The sequence below is a fragment of the Larus michahellis genome, chromosome 14, assembly GCF_964199755.1.
Source record: "Larus michahellis chromosome 14, bLarMic1.1, whole genome shotgun sequence".
In the NCBI taxonomy this organism is placed as follows: Eukaryota; Metazoa; Chordata; class Aves; order Charadriiformes; family Laridae; genus Larus; species Larus michahellis.
Genome location: NC_133909.1, coordinates 3,441,018 through 3,450,900, shown reverse-complemented (window position 1 = coordinate 3,450,900; position 9,883 = coordinate 3,441,018). Strand labels below are relative to the sequence as shown.

At 49.2% G+C, this 9,883-nt stretch overlaps 1 protein-coding gene across 1 annotated transcript; it reads right to left on the bottom strand.

Moving 5' to 3' along the window:
- Positions 1-854: 854 nt before the first annotated feature.
- Positions 855-8,039, bottom strand: LOC141751242 (Golgi apparatus membrane protein TVP23 homolog B-like). Its single transcript, XM_074607687.1, has 7 exons — positions 7,784-8,039; positions 6,552-6,634; positions 5,520-5,664; positions 4,956-5,045; positions 3,528-3,659; positions 3,313-3,441; positions 855-2,300 (listed from the first exon to the last, which is right to left on the bottom strand). The coding sequence occupies exons 1-7, from the start codon at positions 7,793-7,795 to the stop codon at positions 2,268-2,270; spliced, it is 624 nt and encodes a 207-aa protein (XP_074463788.1). The 5' UTR covers positions 7,796-8,039; the 3' UTR covers positions 855-2,267.
- Positions 8,040-9,883: the final 1,844 nt, after the last annotated feature.

Sequence of the window (9,883 nt, the reverse complement as noted above, 5' to 3'; positions counted from 1 at the left end):
GGAGCAGCGATAAGAAATTTGGTTCTGATCCACACCGTGGAGAAACGCAGTAAAATGCCAGCTTCTCAGAAGCCGAAAGACTGAACGCTTGCCAAGAGGCTAAAAATAAGCCAAAGAGGGCTATATTTAAAGACACATACTAATAAATGCTTGTGTCCTTGATTAAATAAACTGCAACTTCCCGAAAAGCACACTCTATTTTCCAGCCGTTTGGGGGGAGCTTCGGCAGCAGGGGAATAAACATTAAGTCCAAAACTTTCAACACGTTTTAAAACAACTACCTTGTGGCTGGAGCTGTGCCGGAGTTGGTGCCGTCCTTCCAAACAAATTGGGGGCTCGTTGGACTGAAGCAGAAAGGATTTCCCTTCCATCGCGCCGTACCGGCCAGATGCTGCACTTGCGCATCCCCGCACGGCTGCAGAAGCATCTTCATTTCAGCGCTTGACTTCATTTGGCCTGTTTACATTCATTCCTTAGAAATAAATCATCTCTTCCAGGTTAAGTGGGGACTAGAAGTTCCCGCTACATGGTGGCCCGCTGCCACCTGCCAGCAGCGCCTGCCCAGGGACCTGGGCAGAGCAGCCCTCTCGGTGCCCTCAGAAGGAACGTCACCCACTCCAACCGAGCCTTGTAGAGGGATAATTACTTCAGCTCTGCATGATAACGACTCCAGCACGCTTACGAAGAAAGCGTTTGCACAGGGAAAACTGTCCAAGACCCCTGGGTGAAAGGAACTGTGCCAGAGCTCGCTCAACAGCACGGTTTAACTTGACAAGTAACCCCTGCTAAAACTACATTACAAGAAGACAGCGTATACATAGAGCTCAGCCATGAATCACAGAAGGGATATCTGGTCTGGTTAAACAAAGCGTTATTTTAATTTCAAGATTTTATAAATACATATTTACAAAAGGAAGGTATCAATCCAAAGAGTTAAACAAATGTACAGCTCCCAAGTATTGCTACAGTACAGGGAGAGAGAGTTAATGCAATCCCACAATTTACAATACCCATTAATGCAAAAAGAAACCACATTCTTAATTTAAAATACCTCAGCCGAAGTTTACAATATCCACCGCTGCGAAAGCACAATCTGCCTTGAACAGAACAACGTGACAAGAAGGAACAGATCCCTTTCACAGACCTTTTCACACAAAACACACCACTTTCTGCCATCTAAGCGAACACTGCCAGCCGCCACGTTCACCATCCTACAAAAGGCTTTTTTCCAGCCCCCCCCACCCCGACTCCGTGGGGAGCAGCGCGGCTTGAGGACAGCACCCTGCATGGATTCAACAAACGTAAACCCCTGCCGGTTCCGTTCCCTGCGATCCTGCGCCGAGGGGCTGGTGAGGAAACCGCAGATCACACCACCCTATGCCCTCCTGGCCAGAGAAGACCCGCGGCACCAAGCACACGCTACTGTCCGGCCGACACGCCGCCGGGTGGCATCGCTTTAAGAGCTTCAGTCAGACAATGACTGCTCTCAGATTCACTCCGTCTCTGAAATTGTGCCTGCAACCTTCCTCGTAACCTGGTTTTACTCCTGCTACGCTCTCCATACACAGGCCTGCAGGTAGAAGGGGGACTTCCCATAAATCCAGGGGTTTAAGATGTTACTGAGACCTCCAAGAAAGCTTCAGATATAAAACCAAAAAGGACTGGAGCTGCTCAGAAGTCACTTTCTGCAGTTTCCACAAGACTTCAATAACCTTCCTACTAAGCCAACATTTTCTTTAGACGTCTTTCACCACAATCACCATCAAATCAGAGAATGAGAGAGACGTGGAGCCAAAAGAGCGCTACCTAAACTCCGTAACAGAAGCAGCAAGGACCTCTGAGAGCAAAACGCAGCAAAGTCCACAACTGAAACTATTTGAGGCACCGGCTGCTGGAGGAATTGGGGGAATTCTTGGATAACAGAAGGCTCGGCTTGTGCATGGTTTTTCTGAAGAAAGATGTCCGGCAATTTTCTCTTAATTCATCCAGTAGTTCTAAACCTGTACGAAAGCCACCTAGGATAACTTTTGATTTAAAGTTTAGGCAAATTAATTCTAATTAATCAAACTAAAGAAAGGACTGAAACACAAACCGCTAGTGGAAAATCGAATATAAGTCGCTAGGAGCGTTAACCTGAAGTCTTGCACAATTTATTTACTTCTTTTAATTCACACCTCACGTATGCAGCTCCCAAATCTCATGGTCAGAGCAACACTCTCTGTTGTCCACTACTGCGAATCCAGTCTGGCTTGAGGCTTCCGCCACATTCAGGATGCTGTTTGGTCCTCTTTAGCCACAGTCTGCAGAAGGCAAAAAAGGAAAAAAAAGAAAAAAAAAGACGACAATGAGTATGGGAGAATTGTGTGACTCACTGCCATGATTCTGGGGCAAGACAGACGTTTCTGCCAGAGATCGAGACTGGTCTGGGCCTTTGGTCAACCGCTGCAGCAGTAAAAGCATTCAGAAGCAAACCCAGCTAACAGAAGAGCACAATCCCGGCACAGACTGCCAAGAAGAACAGTTCAGCAATGGTTGAGTTTTCGATTGCACTAACGACAATAATTCCGGCAAATATTTGTGAACCTGTGGCAGCCAAACCACCTGTCCCCAGAGCCAGCTGCATAATCCAGCCAGCCACAGCCAGGAAACCCGGTAAAAGCAGAAGTGAAATGACAGCCTAGAAGCGGAACAGGGACGGTTGTGCCTACTGCTGCAGGAACCTATGGAAGGAAGGAAGAAAACCCAGCTCTGGGGCAGAAAAGGACTGGTTAAGAAGAGCTGTTTGGAAGTGAGAAAGAAATAAGGGGCAGCAGCAGCCCTTTCGGCTAAGAGCCACACGCTGCAGCTGCACGCTGGAGCACAGGGACCAACGCAACATCCCTCCAGATGCATGGCTTTGTGGCTAGCACAACCTGAAGAGGAAGCAGTGCAATGGAAGGAATAATTTAGCAACGCATTATCCAAGAGCAGTAGTTTATCAAAACCCCTTTCACGCTGTCAGCACGTTCACTGTGTTCCTTATTTCCAGTATAGCAGCCATATTCCAGGAACTTCTATGGCACCTGTCCATGGCACCAGCAAATAATATGAGCTCACGATGCCCTGCAAATGGAACTTGATGCCAGCAATTAGCAAGTTATTCTGTGACTTTACTAAGGGGGCTCAAATTCACAACACAGCAAGGTGCGAAGGTTCCCCCTGCAGAACTACTAATAATGTTTTCAGTCTTTCTTTTCACGGCCCGGGCAGTAAGGGAGCTGATGGAGAGAAACAAATATGGCTGGAGGGTTTCCGAACCCCCAGAAATCTTACCTGCCGCAAGAACTGCTTCCCAAGATAGTTGGTTGCCATGCTTGTCAAGTTCTTTCTGCTGCCGACTTTACATCTGATATAACCATAAAGGTTGGCTCCCTGAAGCACCACTCCCATCACAACCACTGCCTAAGACACAGGAAAACAGTCACTGATTTACACCGCCTTGCCTGTAACATACAGGCTCTCCTACTGAGTTGAGGGAGTCCACTCACCAGCCATTTCACTTTGAAAGAAAAGAGAGCGCTGAAAGCAAATATCACCCAGATCATAGGACAGGTAATTAGACCTAACCAGAAAATTCGGGACTCTGCTTCTGATGAGGTTTTACTCCCTTGTGTCGATACCTAGAAATGGAAAGGAAATGGAAATTACCAGGCTGCTCCATTGTATAGTTCACATTGCCATTACAAACAGCCCAGAATATAGAAGCCCCCTGTTTTTTGCCCCCACACACCAGAACTAGGTGCTTCCTAGATCAATTTCTACATCACGTAAAGATCTTTCTGCGCAGAAGATGTTTCCATTTAAGGGACCCTTTTGTCAGTTTTCTGTCAGAAACAGGGGAGGCAGCAGCATCAAATACTCTTGGAATGCTTGGGGCTAAAAGGCTAAGTCTGGGAAACATGATATTTACTGCATGGTTCAGTCACAATGCCTAGAAACAGCCAAACCGGTAATGTTTTCTACCTCCAAATCACTGCACAGACAACCAGAATTTCACTAATCTTAGCACTGGCAGAACTAAATACTGACACCTCTTAGGGATCAAAGTAGGGTAATTTTTTCTTTACACACAGAGGTCTGATTCACACTACACTACTGATTTTTATGAAGTCTTTACAGAGCAGGAGATCCCAAGCAAGTACTCACTTCTCACTTTAGTTAAAAAATCTGGACTGGGTTAACAACTTATGGGTAAATTTCCAGCACCAACAGCAGTTCAGCTACCTTTCCCCCCGTCCCCAGCATGTTCTAGTTTTTCTAAACTAGCAGAGTTTTGAGAAAGAATGTGCCTGTAGTGTGAGGGCACAAACTCAAACAGAGAAAGGTTCAGGTTCAAGCCCCTGCACCACTGCAGACTTCCGTCCTGACCGCAGGAAATGATCTTCACCTCAGTCCAGATCTGCATCCCATTAGCTCCACACAAACAGAGATACGAGACAGGGATCAAAAGGCTAAACACGGGACACCTTGTCAAGTGCCTGACAGATGGGATAGTAAAGAGGTAGCAGGAGCCATCATGAACACAAAGGCAAAGCAATAGCCATGACGAATGCTATTATGTCTCTTCCTACTTCCAATAAGTTTTCTATAGGAGATAAAAGCTATGTCACCTGTTCCAAGTTCACACCAGAAAACTTGCAGGTCACTGATGGTACATGGGAACATTTATTGCATTTTACGTGCAACTTTATTACTTACATTAAGCCAGATCAATACATCATGAGAATTTTTAAATAATTCAACAATCGCAAAGCTCATTCAGCAGCCTACGTGGAACAAGCCCGTGGTTACAGATCTGGAAGTGGCTAGAAGTAAACCAGCAATCTACCATCACAAGCATAACCACCGATTAATAGGGGTTTCATAAAACAGAAACAATTAAAAGAAGGAAAAAAAATACAAAGAAAGAAACTTACCTTCCTGGCTTCAAATACCCAGTGACTTCTGCCATCATCATCCACCTGGTTCCACCAGCGAAGGCCAACCATCAGTCGCCCGGTGACATTCTGAAATAGAAAAGCCATGAGCTTTATATCTTCTGCTAAAAGAAACCATTTGCCAAAGTCCAGCTCTTTGGGTTGCTATTTTAAATGCTTCACATTTGGGAAAACAAGATTACATGGCTCTTACATCCACAGCAATCTATTTTCTGGTATGTCCAGTGCAGTAAAAAATTACTGTAATAATATAAAGTAAGGCATATTTCTGGTGATTCGAGAGTGATCTAACTAAGCCTGCACTACTTTAAAAGAAAGGCTAATAATAGATGTCCTGTATTTGATTTTCAATAAGAAGTCAAGTAAACAGCGATTTAAGAGTTATTATTTCAATTATTGTATTATTGCAATACATCACAGTACTTGGGTATCATTTTGTTGGAAAGGCACAAAGAAGTTACTTTTTTTTTGTGACGTGAATTCTTCATTCAATTATTCTTATATAGTAAGACAAAAATAACAGAAAGCGGATTAGGAACTTACCTTTACAGCCCAAAAGTCACACGACAAGAGGAGGATAATTGTCACCATGCAGGCAATAAAGCTGCTAGTTAAGAGCTCACAGAGCAGATAGACAACTATCGCACTGACTCGGAAGAATAAGTGGAAAAATGACGCCACTGGATGCCTGGAATGAAGGACAGTGCAGTCACAGCTCTTTCAGACAAGACTGAAGCAATTTCAGAGAAACGACATTGCCAAGGCAATCTCCTGCCAACTTACAAGATGAGGGTCAGCATTGTAACATGAACCCAGCGTGCAACAACTACTGAAAATATGGGAAATAAACTGACTAGAAGCTCATCATAAGGAAGACACATTCTATGTGCAGCCACACCTGACGCGCAAACAGAATTTGGGGTGGAAGGGGAAAGGGAGTTTTACCCGCTGTCCAATGTAAGGCAATTTTAATGGTGTAAATTCAAAAAAAGTTCTGACAGAGGAAATACCTCTGATGGAAAGATCCCGTTTCTCAACACAGCAGACTCGCCCTTCTTTCTGATTTCTGCAGTTTCCAGGTCAGAAACATGCAGTACAGAGCCAGGGGCACCACAGCACCTGTGTGTGAATGCTGCTCTGTGGCAGGAGTTTGGGCAGAACGAGGAAGGAGGCGGCTGGACCAACTACGCCAGGACGTGGCAGACAGCAGGGCAGCACCAGACATACTGGAGAACAAAGACTGGGGAAGAGATAATGGACTAGCCCAGAACCAGCACTCGATGTGGTGAGAACCTCCAGTTACAGAGTGTCACTGTATCAGTGTAGATTCCTCACGCACAGAAAGACAAACATGTATTAAATGTGAGGGCACTCAGAGGCATGATGGCACAGATCTACAAATTCAAGCTGAGCTTCCGGAACTGCCTCTCTCAGTTATGTAAAAGTCACTTTCCATTACCTCTATCCAAATAGGGAAAGTATTTGCCATTACGTATTTCAATGTAATACGGCAGTCCTGCCTTCCTCAGGCTCCCGCACAGACCTCATCTGGAAACTCTCTCTACTGCCACTGACCTTATTTTTGACTTTTTTGATCTCCTGGATACATCATCATCTGCATCAAAGAGAGACACATCCTCAATGTCATCATTGCTGTCCTAAAGCGGGGAACAGGTGCAAAGAGTTATGTGAGAAAAAAGAATGAGTTTTCAAGTAGTGAGAATTTTGGTTACCCAGAAGTATTACAGTGTCACCTTAAGACCAAAATGACTTTGGGAAGCATCTGAAGATTTAACCATATACAAAAGAAAAAGAGCAGTATTAAACGTTTTGATTTGTGCTTTGTGAAATCGACATAATCTCACAATCTGAGTCCAAGAATCCTTTTTGCACCCAGGCAGTTGACTTCACAGCCTAGAGTAGGGTCTTTTATTCTTCATCCTTCTTAGAGAGCAAAAGCTATTTCTACATCAGGCAAAGGTTCACAACCTCCTGCGTTTTAGCAGACAGACTGGTGATGGAACCAGAATTGGTTATTTTTACAGACAGGGCGCATCTCCATCACAGCCCCTCCAGAAAGGTGATGCCAGCAGCGAGCGTTCTCATCCAGAAACCCTCTCCCTGAGCCCAGTCCTGCCTCAGCGGCTTCCAGCCTCGGGCAGCACCGCAGAATATCAGCCTGCCCCGTCCTCCCGCGCTCCCCCCGACTGTGAATCGCTGCACGATCGCTTCCCAGCGACCCCTGCCGCGTTCCGGGCCCCCAGCGCTGGCAGCGCAGCCCGCGGGGCTGCAGGCCTAGGACAGCAGAAAACGCCTATCCATGCACCCATCGATCCGTCTCACACTCCCGGGGCCCGGACGATGCCGCCCCGCTCCCGCCTGCCCGCCTCAGGCCTCGGCCCAGGCCCCGCCGTGGTCTCGGGCCCGGGCCCGGGCCCAGGCCTTAGGTCCGACCCAGGCCCCCACGGCCTCGGGCCCGGGCCCAGGCCTTAGGTCCGACCCAGGCCCCCACGGCCTCGGGCCCGGGCCCAGGCCTTAGGTCCGACCCAGGCCCCCACGGCCTCGGGCCTGGGCCCAGGCCTTAGGTCCGACCCAGGCCCCCACGGCCTCGGGCCTGGGCCCAGGCCTTAGGTCCGACCCAGGCCCCCACGGCCTCGGGCCTGGGCCCAGGCCTTAGGTCCGACCCAGGCCCCCACGGCCTCGGGCCTGGGCCCAGGCCTTAGGTCCGACCCAGGCCCCCACGGCCTCGGGCCCGGTCTCAACCCCGGGCCCAGGGCCCCACGGTCCCGGTCCCGGTCCCCCCTCACCTGCCGTAGCATGGTGGGAGCCCCCTCACTTCCGCCTGCCGCCGCCACGTCACCGCTGCCGGCCAATCCCGGCACGCCCCACCCCAGGCCACCTCCCACGCGTGCGCGCTGGCGGGACGGGGCGCGAGCCGCGGTGATGTCAGGGGGCGGTGCGAGGCCCGGCGCGGGGGAATCAGTCCCAACGGTCGCCGGGCCTGAGGGAGCGCGGCGGCACCCGCACCCCTAGAACCCGCACCGCGGGGCCCGGCCCTGCCCTGCCCGCAGCGCCTGCGGCGGGAAGGGAGCTCCTCCCAGGGAAGAGGCTCCCGCAGCGCCAGGGAGCCGGGCCGAGCCCCGCCGGTGTTCCGTCAGGAGGCACGGCTGCAGCTCCGTGAAGGGCGAACGCGTAGTACCCAGAGTCGATGTCAGGTGGAGATAGTGAGAGGGAGAGCTTGAAGAGGAAAAGTGGCTTTTCATAGGATCATAGGACGGTTCGGGTTGGAAGGGACCTTGAAGCCCACCCAGTGCCACCCCCTGCCCTGGGCAGGGACACCTCCCACCAGCCCAGGTTGCTCCAAGCCCCGTCCAACCTGGCCTTGAACCCCTCCAGGGATGGGGCAGCCACAGCTTCTCTGGGCAACCTGGGCCAGGGGCTCACCACCCTCACAGTGATAAATTTCTTTCCGATATCTCATCTAAATCTCCCCTCTTTCAGTTTAAAAACCTTCCCCCTCATCCCATGGCTCCCCTCCCTGCTCCAGAGTCCCTCCCCAGCTTTCCTGGAGCCCCTTTAGGGACTGGAAGGGGCTCTAAGGTCTCCCCGGAGCCTTCTCTTCTCCAGGCTGAACCCCCCCAGCTCTCTCAGCCTGTCCTCACAGCAGAGGGGCTCCAGCCCTCCCAGCATCTCCAGGGCCCTACCTTTTCTGAAGCCTCACCTTTCCTAATCTCTAACATATCTGAAAAACATCCACTGAGGAGTGTGCACCGTTACGAAGCCAGGTTTGGGGGTTTTAGCCACCCTCTTCGCTCCCGCAGGGCAACTGAGTGTCTGTGCCGACTGGCAGGGGCTGGTACCTCTGCAAGAGCTGCCCGTGCCCAGCACTCGCTTCACTGCGCCTCTTCCCAAGCAGCTTGATAAAAGTCTGCGCCAGGCACAGGTCAAAAAAATACCAAACAACTGGATGGGTAGATGTGGTGTGGATGTGGTAGAAAAAGCTCAAAATAGAATAACACCCTCAGATCACTATTTTTAGAACATAAGGAAAGGCCGAGCAGCCTAGCTAAAAAGAAAGGGGAAGCTTTAAGCTTCAGTTTTTACGCAGTCTACAGAAAGGCACCGAGCTTGCAGGAAAGAAAGCGCAAGGTGACAGGGATTTTAAAATTGCTCTTTGGAGCAACGGGTGTGAGCATAGGGCAGGCAGAAACCTGAGGATCCCTCAGCAGTTGCGAGTTCACTCACATTCTGTAAAAGCTCATCTGAAACACGCTGCCCAGCGTTTTTTGTACACTAACAATTTAGAAAGCATTCTTTAGGGAAGAAACAAGTACATTCCCGCTTCATTTATAAAGGAAGACGGGAGAGTTAACTATATGGTTATTCCTTCTGGTTGTTCTTCCATCTGTTTTTGGCGAGTGTAAAGGAACAAAGAGGTTGCCTTGCAACGAGGCACAACGTTGTTTTATTACTTGCTGCCTATTTGAAGGATCATGACGATCCTGTTTGAAGCAGAAAGGATCTCGCGCTCTCTGGGTCACTCTTACCAGAGCTGGTTCCAGCCATAACGGCTTACCAAGTGGATCTGGGAGCTGATATACTCTTGAAGGACTATGTGTTTAGTTCAGATTTTGTTATTTTTGGGGTCTAGCTCATCCTTTGCTGTGTTCATATGCTGTAAAAGAGATTTCAGACCTATAAGAACGTGACCTCTCTAGCAAGTCATAGATCGAAGCAAAGATGTAGAAATCCAGAGCTTCTTAAGGACAAAAAAAGTCTGTAATTGGGCTGACCCAGGGGAGAACAAGCAAGGGGGGCCCGTGTGACTAGCATACGTCGCTACCGATAGTCCCTAGTTTTTAGTTAAAAATACCATCTTCTAAAGCAATAATGTGGAAGCGTGTGAA